This window comes from Clupea harengus, chromosome 22 (genome assembly GCF_900700415.2).
Source record: "Clupea harengus chromosome 22, Ch_v2.0.2, whole genome shotgun sequence".
NCBI classification, from domain to species: domain Eukaryota; kingdom Metazoa; phylum Chordata; class Actinopteri; order Clupeiformes; family Clupeidae; genus Clupea; species Clupea harengus.
This window is the reverse complement of record NC_045173.1, coordinates 3,323,054-3,347,299: the sequence shown is the minus strand read 5'-3', so window position 1 is coordinate 3,347,299 and position 24,246 is coordinate 3,323,054. Positions and strand designations below refer to the sequence as shown.

At 47.7% G+C, this 24,246-nt stretch overlaps 2 protein-coding genes and 1 long non-coding RNA gene across 18 annotated transcripts in view; 1 reads left to right on the top strand and 2 right to left on the bottom strand.

The window, feature by feature from the left end:
- Positions 1 to 17,623, top strand: part of lef1 (lymphoid enhancer-binding factor 1) — a 39,359-nt gene extending 21,736 nt beyond the window's left edge. For 2 of the 10 annotated variants that reach the window (XM_031559786.2, XM_031559781.2), the window contains 7 exons: positions 2,343 to 2,430; positions 4,120 to 4,239; positions 5,256 to 5,418; positions 6,044 to 6,151; positions 7,914 to 7,962; positions 9,204 to 9,244; positions 16,067 to 16,157. In XM_031559786.2, coding sequence (XP_031415646.1) covers positions 2,343 to 2,430; positions 4,120 to 4,239; positions 5,256 to 5,418; positions 6,044 to 6,151; positions 7,914 to 7,962; positions 9,204 to 9,238 — 563 coding nt within the window. In that variant the 3' untranslated portion in view covers positions 9,239 to 9,244; positions 16,067 to 16,157. Of the gene's footprint in view, positions 1 to 2,342; positions 2,431 to 4,119; positions 4,240 to 5,255; positions 5,419 to 6,043; positions 6,152 to 7,913; positions 7,963 to 9,203; positions 9,245 to 16,066 lie in introns of all 10 variants that reach the window. The other 8 variants (XM_031559782.2, XM_031559776.2, XM_031559785.2 and 5 more) reach the window with 7 other exon arrangements.
- Positions 17,624 to 17,913: 290 nt separating this feature from the next.
- Positions 17,914 to 21,756, bottom strand: LOC116218364. Its single transcript, XR_004162804.2, has 2 exons — positions 21,521 to 21,756; positions 17,914 to 21,266 (listed from the first exon to the last, which is right to left on the bottom strand). It is a non-coding gene; the product is annotated as an uncharacterized LOC116218364 (long non-coding RNA).
- An 871-nt stretch (positions 21,757 to 22,627) lies between these two features.
- The window catches only part of uso1 (USO1 vesicle transport factor), a 15,992-nt gene continuing 14,373 nt past the window's right edge, over positions 22,628 to 24,246 (bottom strand). For all 7 annotated transcript variants that reach the window (XM_012831827.2, XM_031559609.1, XM_012831828.2 and 4 more), the window contains 3 exons: positions 23,957 to 24,058; positions 23,535 to 23,750; positions 22,628 to 23,122 (listed from right to left, as the gene is read on the bottom strand). In XM_012831827.2, coding sequence (XP_012687281.2) covers positions 23,024 to 23,122; positions 23,535 to 23,750; positions 23,957 to 24,058 — 417 coding nt within the window. In that variant the 3' untranslated portion in view covers positions 22,628 to 23,023. The remainder of the gene's footprint in view (positions 23,123 to 23,534; positions 23,751 to 23,956; positions 24,059 to 24,246) is intronic.

The following is a 24,246-nucleotide window of genomic DNA, read 5'->3' as shown; positions in this document are numbered from 1 at the left end:
CGCTCGCTAATGTGCTGGACGTGTTAGCAAGTGGTGTGCAGGTTGAAAGTTCCCCGTTTTGAGACGTTAAATGTATGGGCTCTTGGATAGGAAGACTTGTTCACTCCCTCACCAGATGGTTTGGGGCAGAGGGTATGCCAAGGTGTCTGCACGCGTCTGCCACTGTAATATTTAACCCTGTGTATCTGGTTCCACTTACCAGAGGTTACTTGAGGACTGGTCACCATGCGCACTGCATAAACAACTCATAATATCAATGCTATAGTTTATACACGGCTGATTCATACCATGCATATGAAAAGGTTACTCTCAAAAACAATACATTCTTTTGAATGAAATGATTCTGAGCACCAGTTAAGTGAACCAATGCTGCGTGAAGGAGCGTGTGGACAAGCGATGAATATCCACGTAGATCTACGAGATGGGAGAGGAGTGCTAGTAAGGGCGAGTCACCAGAGCAAAAGCAAACATGTGAACTCGAAAGCCGGGGAGAAGAGCAGATTGGCTTCGGTCGCGTCCATCTTTATTGAATTAGGTGCCCTCACGTGGTGCCGTGGTTCATTCCAGAGGAGGGGAGACGGAGGAACAAAAGGGCCGCACTCCAGTGAGGTGCGTGGGAGTTCTGAGGGACGGGGGTTTATGTCAGGACACGCAGCACAGCAGTGGTACTATGGAGGCCTTTAGCTGGGTGTTCCGCTGAGACCAGAGTTCATGGATGCCATGTCTGTTCTGATCAGAGGTGATTTCTGATATTTCAGAAAACGTATCCGTGTTAGGAAAACATTTCTGGCTGATGTCCACTTAATCAATCTTCACTAAGTACTCACCAGTGCTGCCTTATTTCACATCTTTCCTATTAGATATATACATTAGAGACTAACCATTGCAGCAGTTAGCATTTACAGTGTCCTCTGGATGGTGTGTCAGTTCTGTAAAACCTTATTTTGATGGGGAGTTAATTACATAAAGCACTGCAGGCTGAGAGGTCAACCAGCGGTTACATTTGAATTTGACAAGGAAAAGCCATCATGAAACAAAGTTTTGATCCGTGAGCTCACTCATGTGGAACTAAGAGGAGAGTATGTTGCTGACAGGAGTGTGTGTGTGAGTGTGTGTGTGTGTGTGTGTGTGTGTGTAGCTGTAGTGTTGGGTGTTAGCAGGAGTGATGGGTGTTGCGTAGAGCGTCTCTGGTTCTCCCCTTCCCCTCGTGCCCTGAAGGAGGTGGTGAAACAGTGAAGCAGGGGTAGATTAGTAGCCATAGGGTTAATGCTAGCTCTCTCTCTTGCTCTCTCTCTTGCTCTCTCTCTTGCGCTCTCTCTCTCTCTCTCTCTCTACCCCTCTCTCCCTCTCTCCCTCTCTCTCTCTCTCTCTCTCCCTCTCTCTCTCCCTCTCCCTCTCCCTCTCTCTGTGGAGGAATCTGAGAGCGCTACAGTGGCTTTAGAGATATAAGCCCTCACTGTGGGGCTAGACCCCTTTTGAGCCCAGTTTGAAAGGAGGGGAGGGTAGAAAAGCCAGGATCCATTTGGGATTAGGAGATGGTGTTAATCTTAAGGCAGTCTCTCTCTCTCACACTCTCTCTCTAACACACACACTCTTCCTCTCTCACACACACACACTCTCTTTCTCTCTCACAAACAAACACACACACACACACACACACTCTCCCTCTCTCTCTCCCTTCTGTTTTTGCGGGCCTGCGCATAGCTGTGGGGCTTTGTAGCTATGGGGAGATGCCAGTCTGACAGATCCATTCATTGCAGAGGCCTCAGTGTTGTCTCCCCCCCCCCCCCCCCCCCCTCTCCCAGAACGAGCCGAAAGCTCTTGACCTTGAATCCTGAGCGGAGCCCTCCTGATGAAGAGCTTAGCGCCAAAGGCGGAGTGACAGTCATAGCTCCATGAATCGTATCGAGAGGTAGCATTAGCCGAGCAAAGAAGCGTCCTTAATTAGCCGGTGATCGGCTTATGCCGCGCACCGGACTGGTGGGACTGCTGTGCCGGATGCGTCCCATTCTCCCAATGTCTCACGCCATCCTCACGCCCAATCTCACACGTCTAATGCCTCCCTGTGCTCGGGCATACTGCAGAAGTGCCAAGCTGTGTGTGTGTGTGTGTGTGTGTGTGTGTGTGTGTGTGTGTGTGTGTGTGTGTGTGTGTGTGTGTGTGTGTGTGTGTGTGTGTGTGTGTGTGTGTGTGTGTGTGTGTGTGTGTGTGTGTGTGTGTGTTTGTGTGTTTTGTGTGTGAGTGTAACTACTGTTCATTAGGTAGTTGGAGACTTGAGGTTGGTGTAGTCTAACAGGATCTTGTCAAAGCGTTGGGTGTCTGACCTGCATTGTGTTCCACAGGTATGCAGAGGCATCATCAACAAGACATTCCCAACTTCTATCCCTTGTCCCCGGGAGGAGTTGGACAGATCACTCCCCCACTGGGATGGTAAGTGCTGGCACGCATGAAAGCAGACACTCACCACACTCTGACTCTTCCCCCTCCACCTCCCCCTGCCCCCCACAAACACACACACACACACACACACACACACACACACACACACTCACACACACTCAGTTGAGACTCCGATCAACAATGGAACATGGCATCAAGATGGAGCCCTTTTCCTTCTGCTGGCCCTTGTACAGCAGTGGGCCCGAGGCCGCCCCAGGCCCCCCCCCCCCTCTTCCTCCTCCTCACAGGCCCCTCTGTGCCTCCCTCTCCTGGGGCACATGTCAAACAGACGTGGGCCACAGCCATGCCCCTGCATCTCTCAAGAGCAAATTTGTCTCCGGTGGGTTGAGCTGGATGGTGGCGCGGCTGCGGGGAGAGAGCGCCCGCCGCTGGAACTGAAAGGCTCGATTCAGGGCTGTCAGCGCCACGCTGGTACTGTGGGCATCCAGAGTGGAGACAGATGTGAGCAGAGAGAGAGAGAGGGAGGGAGGACAGGGGAGAGGAGAGGGAGAACTGGCTCCGAGAGACTGCTGCTGCCACCGCCGCCGCCTCAGGGCTACTCCGAAAGCCTTTCAGAAGAGCCAGAGCCGAGCGGCCTCTCCACGCTCCACGAGACGGGCAGCTCTTAATGAGCCCTGCAGAACAAAGACACAATGGACATCCTCAGTCCAACTAAGACAAAACTAAACTTAAGAGTGAACGCTGATTTCAAACTAAGTTTAAACGGTGTGTCTAACTGCTTTGGACTAGTGATTGGAGTGTGTAGTTGTGGTATAGGGCCATAGGTAGTTCAAAAGAGGCCTTATTGACGTGGCTGGTAATCTTTACTGTTCTCTGCTTTGTCAACACTGTTTTGACATACAAAAATACATAGAAGGTAATGAAATGGATCGGATCATACACAGATTGGCTGTGAGCGGGGATTTAAACAGTGACCTGGAAAACTACAGGATGAGCACCACATTGGTGGGCTGATTATGGGGTTTACTCATGGGTCTGTCAGGCTGTGGTAGACACGCTGGGCAGCAAGGGGCTGTATACGTCCCTGTCCAAAGGATGGACCATTTGTCGACAGCATTCAGTAGTACGGCGATTTAGTGGTGATTTACTGGACCCTGGATCATCACGAAAAAAAATTAAAAATATCAAACAACTAAGTGGTCTCAGTGCCCCCCCCCCCCCCCCTCCCAAACTACAGGACTACTCGTGGTTGGGCTGTGTGTGAGAGCTCGTTATTTGATAATGAAGCAGCTCTGGGAAGCTCTATATGCTTGTTTACTCTCAGCAGTATTGTGCGCAACCAGGGCAAACTTCATTAGCGCTCATTAGCCGGTTCCCAGGCAGAGCTGAAGGAGGCCCTGAGAGAGAGGCAGAGAGGCTGAGAGGCAGAGAGGCTGAGGGAAAGAGAAGGCATTAGATGGGGCATAACAGCCCTGTCTCGCAGCACCTATGCATAAGCACTGCTCTTCACACTAATACTCTTCACTAAAAATAATCATGCCATGTTTGCGTTAGAAACACTTAGTACCCTCTTTCCATTTTTTTTGCAAGATCCTGATGAGCTCCAATCCATTTGTATGCATTGTCTGGTCTCCTAGCATCTTCCACCCACAACATTTCCCTCTAAATGAGAGTGTTTGTTTGTTTGTTTGTTTGTTTGTTGCTGTCCTCTCGTTTCAGGTTTTCCCACCACATGGTTCCAGGTCCCCCTGGGCCCCACGCAACAGGCATCCCTCACCCTGCTATCGTTAACCCACAGGTCAAACACGAGCCCCACCACGAGACCGACCTGATGCACATGTAAGGCCCGCCCGTCCCCCTCTCCTACAGACGGCTTTTAGCAAACTGAGGCGTGTTCAGTGCTTTCACCCTGTTGTTGTCCCCCATCGCTAGAAAGCACACACACACACACACACACACACACACACACACACACACACACACGCGCACGCGCGCATGTTCCCTCTCATTCACTTACTCTCACTCGTACGCCAGGTCGATCGAATCCTACCGGCTTCATTGTGCGCAGACCAAGCACAGTATTGTGTGCAAACATACCTTCAGGTATTACTGAGTGCAGTCAACCAGAAAGGGACGACCTCGGTCGAACAAAAACATTTGCAGAATTTCCACTCCTATTACCGCGATGGAGAGCAGTGATAAGCTGAGAGAGCCGGGGCGAGCTGATAAGACCTGGCCCTCTGCTCCATTTCCCCTCAGGCATCACAGCATACCTGCAGTCTGAGCACCAGGCTCCAAACCCCACTCACTGCAGTGCATCAGGGAGGAAGGTTCACTTCTGCCTGACAGACGGGGGAGGGAGACAGGCAGGCAGACAGGCAGGCTGAGGGTGAGAGACAGACAGACAGACAGACAGACAGGCAGACACAGATGGAGGGTGAGGGAGACACAGACAGACAGGGAGGGTGAAAGAGTGAGATGAACAGTTTGAGTTGTGTGGGCTGAGAGAAGGAGAATGGTTTGGTTGCCATTACTGGTGAAGTAATCTCTCTGCATGAAAGGACCCAACTGGACGTGATTAAAGGGCTGCCGCACGGCGCTCCTGGCTCTCAGGCTCTCATGCGGCTCTGCTAGAGGCCCACAGGAAACAGACCCCTCGCCATTCTCACACTAGCGCCGTCGCCGTGGCGGCAAAGCCTAGCACCACCGTCTCCATTGTTGAGTTTTTTTTTTTTTTCTTTTAGTTTTTTTTTTCTCTCGCTCTTATGTTGCCTTCCTTCTTTTCCTTTTTCCTCCCCCTTTCACCCACTCCTCTCTGTGTTTTTTTTTTTCCCTCTTCCTTTCTGTTTCTGCAGGAAACCTCAGCACGACCAGAGAAAAGAGCAAGAGCCCAAAAGACCTCACATCAAGAAACCTCTAAACGCTTTCATGCTGTATATGAAAGAGATGCGGGCCAACGTGGTGGCCGAGTGTACGCTGAAGGAGAGCGCCGCCATCAACCAGATCCTGGGGAGGAGGGTGAGTAGCACTGGTGCATCTGTGTCTGCCTCTCTCCTCCGCCATGGGCCCTCCTCCGGGGGCCTCCTGCACCATAGGGCCTCCTCTGTCATGGGGCCTCCTCAACAGTGAGGCTCTGCATCATCAGTGTCCCCATGCCTAGACCCCTTTCACTGATAATTGTTTTTAAAAAAGAACAGAAAAAAATTGGGTGGCAGATAATGGATGGTTTGCAGTGACGGAGCACGTCTCTCTGTGACTTGGAAAATAGTGGCACCGCTAAACATGTTTAATGCCTTAACCAAAGCCCTGGCGCTCGGAGGCAGCCAGCCACAGCAAAGCGCCATTTGCGGCTGTGTGGGGTAATTGCCCGCTGACATAGTTTGAAGCGCTGCTAAATTGGAACCAGTGTTTTGATATGAAATCAAAGTTTTCTTTTTTTTTTCCTCGCTGTGCATGTTAATCTCTTCATCGTGTTTCCCCCTTTTCCTCTTTTTTTCCCCCCTCTTCCCATACAAATCGTTTGGAAGTTAAAAAGGATTTTTTAGCAAAACACCAGCACGCGTCTCTTTGGAGGGAACTTGAAAGTGCATGCCAGTAATTGACTGCCTCTTTTTTCCCCCCTAATCTCCCTTGTACCGAACAGTGGCATGCTTTATCTCGGGAAGAGCAAGCTAAGTATTACGAATTAGCCCGCAAGGAACGGCAGCTCCACATGCAGCTCTACCCAGGCTGGTCCGCCAGAGACAATTATGTAAGTATCTACAGAACAGCCCAGCAGATGAGAGGTGTGTGTGACCGGAGAGACCCCCCCCCCACCCCACCCCACGCATTCCTGCATGACATGTCGCTCTTCGCAGTCTTTTCATTAGCTACATATCACAGTCATTACCTCAGCAACTTCTAGTACTATTGATAACGTCTTTAATATAGTGAGGAATGGAATAGCTGAGAATTATTTATACTGTATTACTGACTGGTGTAAAACTTTATTATTAATAATACTGTTTATAGAGAAGGACATTTATTTGAAATGGCGATTTAAATGCTACTGAGCGCGAGTGTTGTGCATGTCCATGTAAGCGTGTGTTCGTGTGAGTTTAATTTAGTCTATTCTATGCCAGCGTGAGTTGTTTTGTAGCTGTGTGTGTGTGTGTGTGTGTGTGTGTGTGTCTTCATGAGTATGTGAGCGCGCCTGCCTTTGTTAAAAGTGTGGCTCCAGCACTCACATCCACTCCACCACTGAGGTGCTTTGTGGTGTTTATCTGCCTCCCCTCGGGCACGGCAGGCAACCCACCCCTTCTGCCTCCCTCCTGCTGCAGCCAGCTCACACCACACAGGGCCCCAGCTCACACCACACAGGGCCACGCAGGGCCACGGGACCCCAGCTCACACCACGCAGGGCCACGGGACCCCAGCTCACGCCACACAGGGACCCCAGGCCACGCCACGCAGCACGACTAGATATTTACATTTAGTCATTTAGCAGACGCTTTTGTCCAAAGCGACGTACAAGGGAGAGAATAGGCAAGCTACGAGCAATAGACTACGCTACGCTACGCTACGCTAGACTCTTAGATGGTGGCACTGGTTAACTATTATTGCTGTTTATTTCTGATTGTATATATCTTGGTGTTACAACGCCTAATGTAGGACATTCAGTACAGGACACTTCATGTTTTTGATATTCCGACAACAGTTTTAGACCGCTGTTTTAGTAGGCAGATCAATTTGGTATGGCAGAAAAGGATCAGAGCGAGTGGACTGTGCTTGTGTTAGGCACTTGTGTAACCGGTGCACTAGCAGCAGTCTTGGAGTCTCCAGCCTTGGCTCATCCAGGCCCTGTCCCTGCTCTGTCACAGACTTCACAGAGGCGCTCGAGGCTCCCGCTCGCTGTCAGCGCGGGCAGAATACACAGATTAGTGGCTGAATAAGTGGATTATCAGAATTTACAGCAGGAAACCAAAGCACCCCTCATATTAGACTGGAAAATGACGGCACACTGCTATCTATACCTATAGTCACCCCCCCCCCCCCCCCCCCCCCCTCCTCAAGGATTTGGAATAAGCTTCAAATCCATACCAATCCAGACTTCTCGAAAGAACAGGATGCTCTTTATGGAAATGAGAGTGTGCCAAAATAAGATACCCTGGTATTATTTTTGACATGTTTCTGATTCGTCACTGGCCATCCTTATGAAAGGCTAAAAGAACTTTTACTACTGGAGTTATACAATTAAAGATCACGGCGGTGCACTGTCTATTTTCGTATATTTGATTATAATTTATAGGAGCGAACATAGACTTAGTGAAGTTGCCCACCTCAGGAGGAGCTTGGTGAATAAGGGTGGGGCCTGCTGCTCTCTGGGCTGTGATTGGCTGGAGCAGTGAGTGGCGTGGGTTGCCGGCAGTGTCTAGTGGGGGATGAGTGAACATGGCAAATGGCAGAATGATAATAGTGGTCTAGTGGGCGTGAGTGCTGGAGCCGCACTTTAAGCCTCCCTCTATATTTTTTAGGGAAAGAAGAAGAAGCGGAAGCGGGAGAAGATGCAGGAACAGGCCACAGGTAAGCCCCGCCCCGCCCCGCCCCGCCACGCCCCGCCCCGCCTCCTCCCCCACGGTGTCCCTGCTGCCTCTGCTGCATCTCTGTGCTTCCTCTACCACTCTCCACTACATCACATCACGTCACAGCCCACATCACATCACGTCACATCATCACACCACACCAACGCAGTGCTGTCAGTCACATTCAGAGTGTCAGTGCCTTTCTATTGACAGTAAACCATTAAACCATTAAACCCAGCTAAATTAAAGGGCCTCATAAATAATCTGCAATAGCTAAATGCATCCTCTATTATCCTTCTCACAGTCTTGTGATTGACACGTATGGTAAGAGTTTCGGTTGGCACTGTCCTTAAAGGTGGGGGATATCCAGTAGTGTCTGTTCTGTTGGCACGTCCCACTGTCCTTAAAGGTGGGGGATATCCAGTAGTGTCTGTTCTGTTGGCACGTCCCACTGTCCTTAAAGGTGGGGCATATCCAGTAGTGTCTGTTCTGTTGGCACGTCCCACTGTCCTTAAAGGTGGGGGATATCCAGTAGTGTCTGTTCTGTTGGCACGTCCCACTGTCCTTAAAGGTGGGGGATATCCAGTAGTGTCTGTTCTGTTGGCACGTCCCACTGTCCTTAAAGGTGGGGGATATCCAGTAGTGTCTGTTCTGTGCTCCAGCTCCACATAGCACTGCCATCCTCTCCATCTCATACCCCTAGACACTCTCACCACTCTCTCGCTTCCCTGTGGCACACCATTGGGTATTTTTAGGTGTTATTGAGGTACACTTGAGAGTATCCCCCCCCCCACACACACATACACTCTGTTTCCCTCTCTTTCCACTCTCCTCCTCCTAGCTCTCCTCCCTCCACATATTTCTGCAGACTTTGGGATTAGTCTGGCCATTCTAGTTGACTCCCGCCTCGGGCTTTGCGCTCTCTCGTTTGCTTGCTTGCTGTTTTTTTTTTTTTTTTTTTGCTGACCTGTGAGAAGTTGTAGCTGCAGCCCTGTGCAGACACATTTCAGCACAATAGTCTTGTGTGTTACACCAACACTGTACAGTTTAATATTACTAATCTCCAGTCAATCTAGGTCTAGCTTGAGGTTCTACTTTCAGCACTAGAATTAGATTCCTTTCTCGAGTGTGCTCCATCTGGCCAGTATGTTAAAAATCACTGTTTGGTCGGAATTAGGATCGTTTTGGTGGATGGTAGCAACCCAAAAGTCCACCAGTGTTAAAAGCTACGATCTTCCGCAGGTACAGGCCAGAGAATGAAAACGGCGTACATCTGAGCTATGGTAAGACCCCCCTACTCCCTCCGCTCTCCAGTGTCCACCACTCTGATACTCATGTGCTGCTCCTGGGCCTCAGATCTCCACAGACTAATCCTAAAGCTCCCACCTACCTACCCATGACTCACTCATTGTTGCCAGAGGATGCTGAGGCTAATGAAGTCAATTGTGTGCTGTGTGTTTCTATCCAAACCTAATGGAGTTTTTTTGTATGTCCTCTCTTTCATGACCTCTCCGCTCCTCTTAACCAGTGCCTTTGTCCGGTCCAAGGACTTATCCAGTCAATCCGCTCTCTGCCTGCAGTGTAGATGGTGCTTGTTACATGACATGCCTTCATATTGTACACGATGTCTTTCCATGCCATCACGTTGTCACCAATGCACTGCCCTGCAGACAAGGACAGAATGAGCTGTATTGTATTCTTTTTCCACAGGCATCTCTGCAGAGTAGAGGAGTCGAAATAATGTATTGCATTGTTGTTGTTTACTCACAAATGTGTGGTTGGCTAATCATAACCATGTCTACGCACATCTTTCTTTTTCACTGTTAGTGCAACAAACAAACAACACCATTAACACTTCCCTCACATTCAGTATTCTTTACCATTCTTTACTTTTTAATTTCATTTTTTCTTTTCTTCTTTGGCTTCCTGTACATGTGCCCCCTCCAGGCTCTTGAGCCGAGAGCTGACGCTGTGCGCTGAGATCCCCGTAGGCAAAGAGCAGGGGGATTTAAAGTGCAGCCCCAGATGTAGATTCTCTCGCTCATGTGTCCCCCATGTGTGATCTGTCCAATGCCGTGTCTGAATAATAGCCTTGCCAGGAGTTTCCGCCTCACATGTGCTGTTCCCCACTCAGAAGGGGAAACTAGCCGCTACCATGTGGCTCAAGCAAGCTCTCACCAGAGGGGCTGCTGTGAACATACAAACATGGTGCAAACATGGAGTGACTCTTAAAAAAAAATTTTAAAAAAAAAAAATTTAAAAAAATTATAATTTTAAAAAGAGGGAAAGAGTCTCCAGGTATCCCCTAATATTTATTGTATAGACAAGCAGAGTGAAACTGTACAGATCTAGATGTTCTGATTTGATTGTGTCGCTTTCTAGAAGGTCTGGATTGGACTGCCTTTCTTCTTTGGTGTCTTATTCCTACACTGCTGTGGCTTTCCAACAGCAAGCAAGAAAGCATCTCATCTCTGATCCAATAATTAGCAGTGCCTTGTGGAGTCGGGATGGACACCCTTGCTGATTCATTGTGACAGCCTTAAACTAATATGCATAATACCAGGAATACTGATGCAATGTGGAAAGCCCTCAATTTATGCAGATCCTAGGAGCTGGATTTGAGGTTAGCTTAGCATAAATAAATAAATAAATAAATAAATATATATATATATATATATATCACACACATTTTTTTTAAATTAGGTTATTTATCTTTCATTCTTATCCACCTCCACTCTCAGCCTCTTAGTTATATGAAGTGTTCTAGAACAGTGAGAATCCATTAAGATGTGATTTAAGGACGACCTGGATTCATCTTCTCTCATACGTCTCAGATTGTGGACACAAATGAAGGAGCCTTGTTAGACACGATGCATCATCTGCTGACTTTCTCCTGATTTGTGTGGCCATAAACCTAAATGGTGGGGCTGTCGTGAAATGAGGCCAACCCAAAACATTCAAGCTGCCTTTTTGAGCATTTCATGGCTGCCCCTATCTCAGGCCTGTCTATCTCTCCTACATGCCGCCAGTAGTTTTATGGGCATGACTCGCTGACAAGTCGGACACAGAGGAGTGATGTAGTGTACATTTACATGACCAAAGTGAAGGCCTCCCATTTCCTCCATCCCTCCCTCAGCTCTATGTCTGCCTGTTGGGCTCCCTGTCTGATTTACTGGCTTTGAGATTCTTATCTGCTCACGACACACACACACACACACACACACACACACACACACACACACACACACACACACACACACACACACACACACACACACACACACACACACACACACCCACACCCCCAAAGGCTCTCACTTATTTTGCCATTATGTTTTCTCCTCATTGGAAAGTGGGGAAGATAATGTAACAAAAGTACCATTTAAAGAAATGTGACTTTGGAGCCTGCATTTTGGCCAGCCTCCTCGATCCTAAGAGCAGAGTCATTGTGAGTCATCTGGGGCCCTGACACATCTGAGCCTGCCCTTTTGTTGCCTCCTGTAACCCAACACACTAGCCTCCTTGTTGCACTCACCGCCACACAATGTGTGTGTGTGTACGTTTCACCATGACGCTCAACTCTGACTGCAATTGTTTGCCTTGTTGGCTGCAGAGATTGATGCCGCTGTCCGATTCGCTGTGCTTCGGTGTGCCTAAAATAGGTGCTGGCAGCGTGAAGGCGGGCCGTGCTCTGAAGGTCCTTCTCCGCGGCGGTGAGGGGGAAAGGGGCCAGTGGTGCGGAGAGCGTGGCCCAGCCCACCGACATGAAAGGAGGCGCTGTTCTCACTGGAGCCGTGGCCGCCGCCGCCGCCGCTGCTGCTGCTTCTGGGCCCAGCTCCTCGTCTGTGATGTGTGGGGGCAGGAGTCAGCTGTCAGCCTTTGATGAAAGAAGAAAGGAGGAGAAGCAGGGAGAACTCTATGAAGAGAGACTATGAGAGAGGGAGGGAGAACTCTATGAAGAGAGACTATGAGAGAGGGAGGGAGAGTAAGGCTAGAAGAGAGACCATGAGGGAGGGAGGGAGGGAAAGGGAGAGAGAGAGAGTGACACAAATGATTTTCTTTATTTTTGTAGTCTTGTTGTCAGAAGGTTGAGGTCTTTGGCTGAAATTAGGCAACGTTCAGCAGGAGCGCCTTTCTCCGTCTGCCAGTAGAACACGCTCCTGCTCCTCCTGCTCCTGCTCCTGCTCCTGCTCCTGCTCCTGCTCCTGCTCCTGCCTCTGCTCCTGCCTCTGCTCCTGCCTCTGCTCCTGCCTCTGCTCCTGCCTCTGCTCCTGCCTCTGCTCCTGCCTCTGCCTGGTCTGGGCCATAATCAGTGGCCTGACATACTAGGCGCTCCCACCCAAAACAGCAGCAGCCACTTCCACATAAATCACAGGTGACGGCTCAGCTAATGTTACTGTGGGACCGTGAGGTTTCCTGCCTACCTGTACCAAAACCACCATGGCCTCATTGAAGGGAGCAGAATAGCCTCCTCAGCAGTTTTGGAGAGTTTCTTGCACATTTGAAGGTGGGGGGGGTGAGCATGCAGGTGTGCTGAGCTAGAGGTTGGTGTGAATGGAGTGACTTCTTTGAAGTCATTCTGGGGGAAGGGCTCCCAATCTTTCTCTTCCTTTTGTTTTTATTTTTCTTTATCTGCCTCTCCTCTTGGGAAATGATCAAGGTACGTGCCTTTTGTTTAGGCTGGGGCTGAGGTTTGTTGTTGTTTGGTCGAGGGCTGGTTGTGTAGACGTCTGGGCCAGCTGCGGAGCAACATGGGGGACAGGAGGGTCCTGAGTTTGGTCTTTTCCATTTCCTCTCTCCCTCTCGCTCTCTCTCCATGTTTCTCTGCCTAGGAGGCATGAGATTTGACCTGGTAAAGTCCCTCCTGTGAGATGGTTATCTGCGGATGAAAAGCCCCAGGTACTGGGGCAAGGGGAGAGGCAGGAAGAGCAAACGAGACTGGAGGAGGAAGCTAGGGGGCTGCTTGGCAGCTGTTTTAGTGGTATCTTTCTCTTTCCCTCCTCCTCTCTCCCGTGCTCTCTCTCTCCCTCCCGCTCTCTCTCTCCCCCCTCTCTCTCCTGCGCTCTCTCTCCTGCGCTCTCTCTCTCCCCCCTCTCTCTCCTGCGCTCTCTCTCTCCCTCCCTCTCTCTCCCTCCCTCTCTCTCCTGCGCTCTCTCTCTCCCTCCCTCTCTCTCCCTCCCTCTCTCTTCTGCGCTCTCTCTCTCTCTCCCTCTCTCTCCGTGTGTGTGTGTGTAGTGGAGTTCCTCTGCTCTGGAGTAAATCTGGCTTCTATTGTAAACGCAGGCGGAACCCCCTCCCTCCCTGTCCCCCCTCCCCTCCCCTCCCGCTGCTGACTGCAAGTGGCGGCTGGGCCTTTGAAGCTGCGCGCCGGCGGAGGGGAGCAGTCATTGTGCTGCTCTTTGATAGTGCCGCCCTGGCCCGCAGCTCAGGCTGTGCAGGGGCACGCCACGCCGCGCCTGGCCCCCTCGCTGCAGCGGCGCGGGGCTCGGGGGCCTCCAGTGATGCCGCCTCAGATGTGGGAAGGGCCCCCCACCCCACCCTTTACACACGCTCACACCCCCCACCAGCCCCTCAGTCTCCCCAGCACATGCCTGAGGTTGTGGTGGCTCTCGCCTTACCCCCAGCTCCTCTCCTCTCCAGAGCTCCACCCTCCCCCTACACCACCCTACACCACCCTACACTACCCTCCAGCCCAGTATAGGCAATACCCTCAACCTCCAACTCATTTCAGCTTTTTATCCCTTTAACCGAGCCCCGCTTTTTTTCTCTCGTTTTTTTTTTTTGTGTGTCTTCCTCCTCAGGAGCGCCCCTCCTCCTCCTCCTCCTCCGCAGCCTTTCTTTGCTTTTTTTTTTTTGTTCCAGTGAAATTATAAAGACATAATTGTGCCGAGGCCACTTTTCCTTGCTCCTTTAATGTTATTGTCTCTGGGCCAAAGGAACTGCTGACAGAATGAAGCAGTTTGTTTAAAACATCATTTTCTTCCAGGTGCCGTTTTTATTACTCGGTTCTGTTTTACCGTCTTCCTCCGAGCACTGGACTGCTTAAGAGGGTGTCTGACTTTTATAGACTTGCTGCCTCTGAGAGGGTGTTGCCAAACAAAACGCCGAGCTGAGCGCAGCGAGCCGAGGTCACTCACCCACATTGAGATCAGTGCTAGGGGCTTTCCAGATGATTAGATTTCATAAATCCCTAAACACTTTGGGCTTGTCAGGATCTCCAAGCAAGGATTCCCCAGTAAATTTCCATCTATATTTCACATTTGTCAATCGGTTCATCTCTCTAGCATACAAGACTGTAGCATGTAAATCTGCGTTTTATATGAAGAACTATTTCTGTCCGTTTCCACCTCAGTAAGGTATTTGAGATGTGGTGTAGAACTTCCTATGTCGAGCAAGTCGAAGAGCCATCTTGTTCTCGCGGTGCAGGCTTGGGGAGATGTGGAACACATGGTCAGCTGATTTGCCATTTCTTCTCCTGACCAATCGGCTCTTGTCCTCGGACCTCCTCAGCCCAAGTGGCTCGGCCTGTGCCATAGTAAAGTCTGCCCGGCCCAGTATGGAGTCATCTCACTGCTCTGCTTCGCTTATTTTCAGAGCAATTTGTCCCGTTTTTTTCTTCTCTCCTCTCGTGTTTTTTTTTTTTTTACGGGCCGGTCAGAAAGCCAAAGCGGTTGTGGGGGAGAGGATGAGGGCGCGGGAGGAAGAGGAGGAGGAGGGGGAGGGGGAGGAGTAGGCCCAGCTGCGGGCTCTTTGATTTGCCCCGGGAGGTGAACAGGCCGATTGAGAGACGCAGGGCCGTGCCAGTTATCTTAACCTCCCACACTTCAAAGAGGGCCGTGCCGCCACTGAGCGCGACGGAGCAGGAGCAAGACTCAGGGGGAGAGAGAGAGAGAGAGAGAGAGAGAGAGACCGGCCAAGCCTCAGAAAACAGAAGAGCGTTTCATTTCCTGCAAGTCGGACCCAGCATTCCACAGCACTAATGGGGAGTAGCTCTTGAATCCCGGCGTTTGTGTGGGGTGGGCCGTGAGGTGCTGGCCCGATGCCCCTCCAGCCCCCAGGCCTCTTCCCCGGCAGGAAGGCCAGCGCTTTTCATCTGTGGCTGGGAAGGAAAAAGCTCCCCAGGAAGGGGGCGCGGGGGAGCTTTGAGATCCTGGGATGAAAAAGGGGGCGTGGGGGGCAGGGGGTGGGGAGGTGGCAGGGGCAGGGGCAGGGGAGGTAAATAAAAGCAACAGGGCACTCACCACTGCAGCAGCAGCAGCAGGAGTAGGAGTAGCCACCCTTTCTCTTTCTTTCTGTCCTCCTCTCGCTCCCTCTCTCTCTCTGCTCACCTCGGGGTCAGCCCTCTGAGAAAGGCGCAGTCTTTCATCCACATGTGGTAAAGGCGTCTGCATCCAGGTGGTGTGAGTGGTGTATGACTTAGGGGTGACTCCCCTAGGGCACAAATGGGTGAAATGTTGCTTTGTGTGTGGGAGGATGGACTGAATGGCACTGACCAGCGGAGAGATGCAAAGCTCTGCTCATTTCTCCCCTCTCAATAACACCATGCACTTCAAACGTACCTTAAAACCTCAAAACATCTATTCACTTCTATTGTTCCTTGATCAGTAATTCTGTTTGATGCTGTAAGATAACTCACAATACTATGTTCATTATTGACCTGCTTCTCTATCTTTTAAGAAAAGAATCCATTGGCCATGTGTAGGAATATAAAGTACAAGCTAACTAACACACCACAAGCTTCAGTAAGCGCCCCCTTTGTCAGAGTGTCTTGTCCCTGGAAGTTGTGCCACCACTGTTGGTTGCATTGGATAAGCGCCTATGTGTACCACCTCCTAAATGCAACTGAAAACAGAAGTATATGCCTGTGTATGTTGGTATTTGGCATATGATTATGGCTCATGTCTTTGGGTGTGAACATGTCAAATGGATATGTTATTCCTCACAGGCCTATGACTAACACCATGTTTTGTATTTGCCATTAGTGTCTGTCGTTTCTTTAGCGTTCTTGCCACACGAGTGTGCTTGTCCATCTAGACGACTTAACAGTGTGTCTTTGTCTTGTCCTCCCTCTCCCACCACCCCTCTCTCTGTGTCCTTTCTCACAGGAGGGAAACGGAATGCGTTCTCTACATGTAAGGCGAAGGCTGCAGCTACAGGCCCCCTTTTAGAGATGGAAGCCTGCTAAATTCCATGACCTTTTCTTTCCCTCCTGACACGTCTGCCAGAGGAACCCTGAACAAGACCACACTCCTCCTCTCCTCTCCTGCAGTCACTGAACAGAGAAAAACACTGAACTGAACTGAGAAAAGACAATCAATCCTTTTCAAAGCCCCGTACCCCCCTCACAGACAGGCCCCTCAATCAAACGAACCAAACAGAGACGGCGTCTGTTCCAGTTCCTTTTTCTTTTCTCTTTGACTTGTTTTATTGTCATCAAAGCCCTAGGCATTGCACTGAACACAGCCAGCAAGTTTTCATGCGCGCACCTCTCCACCCCACCCAGACGCTCTCACATGTACACCCCCCCCACGCAGACGCACCCAAACCTCCCCGATGGCCCCCACGCCAGCTCTGGGGACGGACCTGACCGGACCGACGCCGCATCCGGTCCAGACTCCACCACCACCTGGGCAGCTGTTTTGGTCCTAAGTTATTAAGTTATTTTGCACCTTTTTGTTCCTATCAGCACAGTCCACTAAGTTCATCCCGATCACTCTTTTGGTTTGGTTCTCCTCGTGGCTGACGTTAGTCTGAAGCTCCAGACGCTCAGCCATCTTCAGGGGCCCCAGCACCTCTTAGCACCCTGCTGTCACAAGGAACACTTACCAGGACCCTGTGCCATCACTGACGACATCCTTTCAAGACTCCAGTTGGGTTTTCTGACCAGGGGGGTGCAAAAAGGATCAACATTTCACTCTGTTCACATCTGATGTTGAAATTAATTTTGAATGCCTTTTTTTGTAATTTTTTTTTACTTTTCATTTCATGGTGTATATTTCAAGTGAGATTTTTTTTCTTTTTTTTTTGTTGTCATTTTATATATATATATATATCTATATATATATACTGGTATATATGAAAATAAGCTTTGGAGACAGGAAAGCCATTTCTTCTTGTTGAAGCATCCTGCAGAAATCAAATGAATAGGCGTCTTTTTGATAACTATTTGTTACAGATAGTGACCTCTCAGTCTTGCTCTAATGTAAAATAATGCTCAATATATGTACTTTTTAAAGAAAAAAACATCTTCAGGATGCATCACTTGGTATTTTTGCAGGCAACGTTAGAATAGGTGTGCAGATGCCTCTATTTTCTTCTTCTAAATGGAGACATGAAGCAGATATATATATACATATATATATATTTACCCCAGCACTTGGCAGTCTTTCTTTTTTGCGATGTACCTCTGTCTTCTCTTTCTAGTAGGTATTAGTGTGGTATTTTGCCATGTTCTTTATTCCATGCAAGCATTTCTGTAACATTTTATCAATTTTATGTTCTTTTTTTAGTATTACCTGATGCATTTTTTTACTCATTGTCCTATTTTAAATCATTGTCATCTTGGTTTAGCATTTCGCTTCCAAGTGGTCACATTTTAACTGTGTTTCAACATGTCTTGTTTTTTTTTTTTAAGAAAATAAACAGGCATCATTGACTGAAAATGTGTCAAAATAATTCATTTGCGAAAAACGTGCATCTCTTCCCTGGATACCATTGCTTAGATGTAGCGAGGCTCAGGACTGATGCTGATCTGTAACTACACATAGGAGTGTGCTGAAGACTGATGAGGAGCGGAGACATTTCTAATGTATCTCCATCTCTAGGGAGACTTCAAAAGACTCCACAAAATGGACCAGCAATTTAATCCAACTAGCACGCCATGCCTAAGGCTGCATTAATAAAGCATTAAATGCAGGATAATGAAAAGAGAGATGTAAATATTCTTCATGGCTTCTGTTTTTTTTGTTTTTTTTTAAATGGAGAACTACCCAGGTCAGTAAGGAGCTACTAAATCTAGACATTTAATTCTCAAAGGTGTGTTCCTGGCTCCTCTGGTTTATGCCCCCATGAAGTTAGAAAACTGATCTGCGTTAAAAGCATCAAATAACCAGGTTATATTGTCATGGTTATCTGCGAGACATGAAAACAACATAATGACCAATCCTGGAACGGTGTACCTCCACAGAGGAAAAGAGGACGACTATGAGACGAACCTGCTGACTGATGGAACAGATACTGAACACAGAGGAGACGAACCTGCCAACTGATGGAAGAGATACTGAACACAGGGGAGACGAACCTGCCGACTGATGATACAGATACTGAACACAGGAGAGTTCTACAGAGGATTCAGTGAGAGCTGCACCTTAAGATCTGTGGTTAGGAGACTAGTCCACGGTTAATGTTTTTTATTGGGGGTTTTTTTCAATTTGAATTTAACTAGTTTCTTACGAGAATATGTATCTTGTGAGTATAAGTATCATGCATGCAAACACACACACACACACACACACACATATTCTTACCAACTAGTTCAGCCTTTCGGGTTCAGGTGCAGGTGCAGGAGTATTTCTAGATAATTGGACAAGACACCCCTGATCAAAAAATGACCCCAATTGATTTTCCTTAGTCATCACAATAGCTCTCATCTCCCCCTCTTCCCTTCCTCTCCAGCCCGGCTGTCATGTCTGATCAGGGTAGAGGGAGCATCAGAACGGGAGAGGAATACACCATGCTGCTCTTCTGACAGCACAAAACTCGTCCAAAACTTTACTTTATCACCTCAACACTCAGCCCAGGTGTCACACCTACAGAATGATAAACCAACATACTCAATCAGCATGATCAGTCCGCACACGAGAATGGTAAATCAACATACTAAATCAGCATGATCAGTCCGCACACGAGAATGATAAACCAACATACTAAATCAGCATGATCAGTCCGCACACGAGAATGGTCTTGTGGTCCAGCCGGAGATACCTCACTTGGAGATGGGGATCTCAACACCTTTACACATTTTGTAAAATGATGAATTCACTTTTTACATTTAAATACTTCAGTTTTATTTTGTCAAACCAAAGAAATAATTAGTGTATTCAGGGTATTTCCCCAGAGACACCTCATGCACAGGTTGTAAAGTTATGATAAATACCACTTTGTAAGCAAAGGCCCTTTGTTGATTTGAAATTGTATATAAACACTTAGTCATGTATATGATTCCCTTTGCTTCATGGAAAAATGTATTAATGTATATCAAGGTGTGTTGTTGAATAATGTTAGCAGACACATGTTCAACCCATATACACATTAACAGAAGCGATATGAAGCCCATTCTGTCCAGCACATCACATATGGGGAAGCCCTTGGGCAACTATCCCTGTACGAAACCCAACATCATTTTGGATCTAAAGAATTCACATAAAAAAACGAATTCATACCCTTCTGATATTCTCTGAAAAAGTAGCAAGGCAATGGAGAAGATAGACATGGCCTGTCCTTTAGTTACGGAGGCCTGTACAGTCAGTGGGTGATGAGAGTTGGAAGGAACATATTAGGTGAGCAGATAAAACCATACTCTGAGAACATAAAAATAACAATAATAGAAAGTTTATAATAGTAACAGTAAAGATAATGCTCCTGTAAGGTAAGCACTACATATTATGGAGTAATATTGTCCACACAAACCATCAACTATTCCTATATTAAAAAGTTTAAATGACACAGCCACACATTCACAACCCGGAATATCCATAATATTGAGTCACATTAAGCCCAAGCTCATGTATGTTTGAGAAGATTCTAATCACACGGCCAGCAACTGAATTACTCATTAGTCCAGAATGATTCACTCACTCGAGCATCTTAGGCTAGGAACACAGAAAATCTGTGAAATATTTTTCCAAAACATATTGAGCTTCAGCTCTAAGACTGTAATTAACAAAGCAGAAACACACAGCTAACTCCAAACTGAATCTTTTTTGCGGGTTGCGTGGGCCTCTGGTGGTCACAACGTGTAATGCACTGATTGAAATCTCACGTCAGAGCACATCAGGGTATTTTAGGTGATGATTAGGAACAGAACAAAACATGACATCACATAGCAAATAGTCTGTTTCATGTAATTTAATGTTAGTTTAGTTCATATTAGATTTTTGTATTAAAATCTGAGGTACAGGTCAGCCAAGCCAGGCTTGTAGACACTGTCTGTCTGTCCATTTTTGTCTGTAAAAGAAAATCAACTTTAACAGAACTCTTGGACATTAAAAATGCAAAACCCCATTCCGTCTTATTCTAACTCATGACTTTGACTTCTCTGTTTAAATCATCTGAGAATAAAATATCCAGTGTCACACACACCTGCCTCACATAGTAGAGTAGCATGAAGTCTAATGAAAGCATTTATTTAAATAATTAAGGAATTATGAAATGAGATGAAGTAACACCTGAATAAGTGTAAAGTTAGAAAAATAAAAGTGAAGCAAAAATGTTGATATGGCTGAAAACTGCAATCCAAATGCAGAGGATCCCAGAAGATCACACACACTGAGAAACTGGTGTGGTTGAGAAGAGTCATCACCCAGCATGAATGCATCGTGTGAAACAAGATCAAAGATGTTTATTTGTTTGGTGCGCTGGTAGATAAGTGTTCACTGTGAAATACAAGTTGAATGATATCATAACGTAAATGTGCCCATGCCATGGGTAACAGAACCAGCCAGGCCAATATTCATTCTCATCAACAAAAACTCATTTCACTGACAACTCCAAATCTACAATGAAGTACATGCCTTGGCTGAAATGTCTTTAACAAGTACGGAAAACAATCTCAACGCATATCTTAGAAGTAAAACTAATTTCAGTGTAAAATGTGATTAAGATTTTGAACATTTGAATTCTCTATAACATTTTATTTTTTTAGTGGCAGATAATTACAATGAGCTACAATGTAACCTAAAATGTAAAGTAAAACATTCACAAAGTCTCCTACAAATGTATGCATTTATTTTACTAGGTGTAATATGAACAACAATTATATCACACTCACACAGAAGCCTAACGCCTGGACTGAACAAAACGTTGCAAAAATATTTCTCTTGCATTAGCATTAGCATCTGAGACAATCACAGCATATCAAAGGGCTGTAGCCTGAGTCCTCCCCAACATCCCAAATGAAACCGGTGCGGAATGGTGTGCACCAGTAAGGAAGTCCGTGGTGAGGAGGCATTCACTCGAAGAAGATCCAGCAGGAGAGCAGAGGTGATGAAAAGTCTTTCGTTTGACTGAATTGAGTCTTTCCCAGCACTAAAGATTGATTGCAGATAAAAGACCACACCTTTACTCCTTCCACACTGATAGACTGACAGATGGACAATGGCACTGAGATGATTAACCACTGCAAGGGCAATCCAACACATGCCCACAAACACATACCAATCAAGCTCGCACACATATGCACACATAATGCTGACAAACACACACACACAAACACACAAACGCACAAATGCAAACAAAAACACACTCTTTGCACAGTGTGGAATCAGTATGGGGTGCACTACCTGGAAACCAGATCAGAACTTCATCCTAGTTCTGACTGGGAAGAACAGGCCATGGTGTTGGTTCCCACCCTCTGCAGCTGAGCTGAATGGTGTCAGTGAGCTGCTGATCACACCAAGGGTTCTGCAGCGGACAGGGTTTGGGTCCATTCCCAAAGACTACAGCTGAACCAGGGCTCTGCAGTGGACAGGGTTTGGGTCCATTCCCAAAGACTACAGCTGAACCAGGGAAGCGGACACGGTTTGGGTCCATTACCAAAGACTACAGCTGAACCAGGGCTCTGCAGTGGACAGGGTTTGGGTCCATTCCCGAAGACTACAGCTGAACCAAGGAAGTGGAATTTGTTTTCTAACATCAAAAGCCTCAGGGACACAGAACTGGAATCATAAAGTTGCGTCAAGTTCATTTTCATAAGCTTTCAAATAAATAAACACAGCTGGCCAGTATTTCAATTTAGTGGTATACTTAAGAATTAGAATATAAATAACACAAAGGAGCAGTTCATTTTGTTCAACAGACATTTTTTAGATCTAACATGCTTTCATTCTACAAACATAATACTAAAAGTAAATCTGTTGAGTTTTTACAACATAGAAAGTATGTTTTTCTGTGGATAAATAAATCTAACAATACATAAACGTGGCATCTTAAACTAGATTGGAGTGAAGTGTTAAAATCTTTTAATTGCTAAAGTGACCAGAGGGGCAAACAGGACTGAGAGACAGTCTTATTCATTCTGCCCCACTCCACCATGCAAACATCTTAGGGGATCTCCGAGTGATCTTCCAACCCCTCCACATATCCATGATGAAGGAACCATGTCACGGCAGAGAACCACTTTGGAAGAACGCACGGGCTAAAACAAATGTTGAAGGCATAGAATCACGTTTGAATTGCCCTTTACATCATCACCATTAAGACTATGAATCCAGAAATCAAAGATGCATGGCAAAACATTCTACTTGCCAGTTAATCTGTAATGACCTTAAGAAAAATGAAACTGAAAATCACTACTGTCTACACAATTTAGGTTCTTACACATTCTTACACAGGCAGACTTTATGTAAGACTGCCACTGGTTTTGAGCTTCAAGTGCACAAAACAGACTGTTTAACTTGGCATATGTATTCCATTTATTAAAGGTTGCTTGTAATGAGTGACATTTAACAAATCATCCAGGCACACTCAGTCTCTCACAAGTAGGTAGCTGGGTACCACTTCTCTCTACTTCAATTTTCAATTCCACTTCCTCAAGGCTGTGTTCGCACTCTAACTGCATTCCATGACCTGATGTGGAATACTACTATTCTCAGGTCCGCTGGGGATTGAACAGACCCAAACCCTGGAAGAGAGCTTAAGAGAAGGGAACAGGGTCATGGGTGAAGCCACTGAGGGTCAGTCCTAAGGTCCTAACCCCTCTCCTCCTACAGAGTAGAAAGGGGGGGCAGGGGGGAGGGGGGGGGCGCAGAAACACAGTTCCTCTATGACAGGTGATATCTAAGGGGCTACTCGTCATCTTCCTCATCGTCGTCGTCTTCTTCGTCATCTTCATCATCGTCATCTTCAGATTGGTCCTTAGAGTCTAGGTCATCCTCGTCATCAATCTAGGAAGAGACAGTCACCGGTGAGTCTAGTCACATGCCACTGCCTTCGTGACCATCTTCAACATACTCTTTTTAGCCATATGAAGTTTAGATGAAATACCGCAAGTCTAAAGCACTTGTCAGACTTGAGAGGCTCACTCTCAGACATCATACACCATGACCATTATCCATCTGTCCATCAGTTGTGCATGCAAGCTGTTATACACTCTTACACTGTTATACTTATACTTGCTTTTCTACACCTGAAGGCTATTATTGTAACTGTACTGGGACCTGGACCATGCAGTCTGATGATCTGCCTGACAGTAACTGGTCCCTACTGCAGCTCAGTGATTGTGTGACTGGCAGGCGGGGCGGGGCGGGGCGGGGCCGGGCCGGGCCCCTCATAAAGGCTCCATCATAAGGCTCTTACCGGCTCCCCGAGGTCCTTGAGCTTGTGCTTCAGCGAGAGGATCTTCTGGTCCTGGTCGGCGAGCAGCATGAGCAGGTCGTCCTGCTCCTTCTTGGACTCCTGCACCTCCTGCTGGAGCTTGCCCTTCTCCGCCTGCAAGATGGCTGCCGTGCTGGTGGCTGAGGCCAGCTCCGACTCCAGGCCCGCTCTGCCGCCAGTCAGGTTCTTCATCTCCCCCTGAGGGCCCGGCACAATGACAACAGTGAGTCGGCCAGCCAGACAGAACGCTCAACAGAAAAGGGTTCACGGTGGGCAGGGTTCCAATGACCAACGAGCAACAGGAACGAACAGACACTGACACGAGACAGAAGGACATGAGGTGGGATCTAAGGAGCTGAGAGGACATGTGCTGCCAACACCAGTGACATGAAGGCCAGACTCACCTGGAGTTTCTGTGTTTCTGCACTCTGAGCTGCCAATCGCTTCTCCAGTTCTGCTACTTTGGCCTTGTCCACTCCACTGTCCACACTGGCTGGGCCCGACTCCTGTGGGAGAGACAGACATACAGACAGACAGACAGACAGACAGACAGACAGACAGAGGAAAGGTCACTACATTGACTATAGTGATAGAGGGTAGTGGTAAAGCATGCAGGACATGGCACAGAGCTGAGCCTAGAGGGTGCTAGAAGAAAGTAGTGCCATGGTTCTGTGTTCAAATGTTCTTAGCAGAG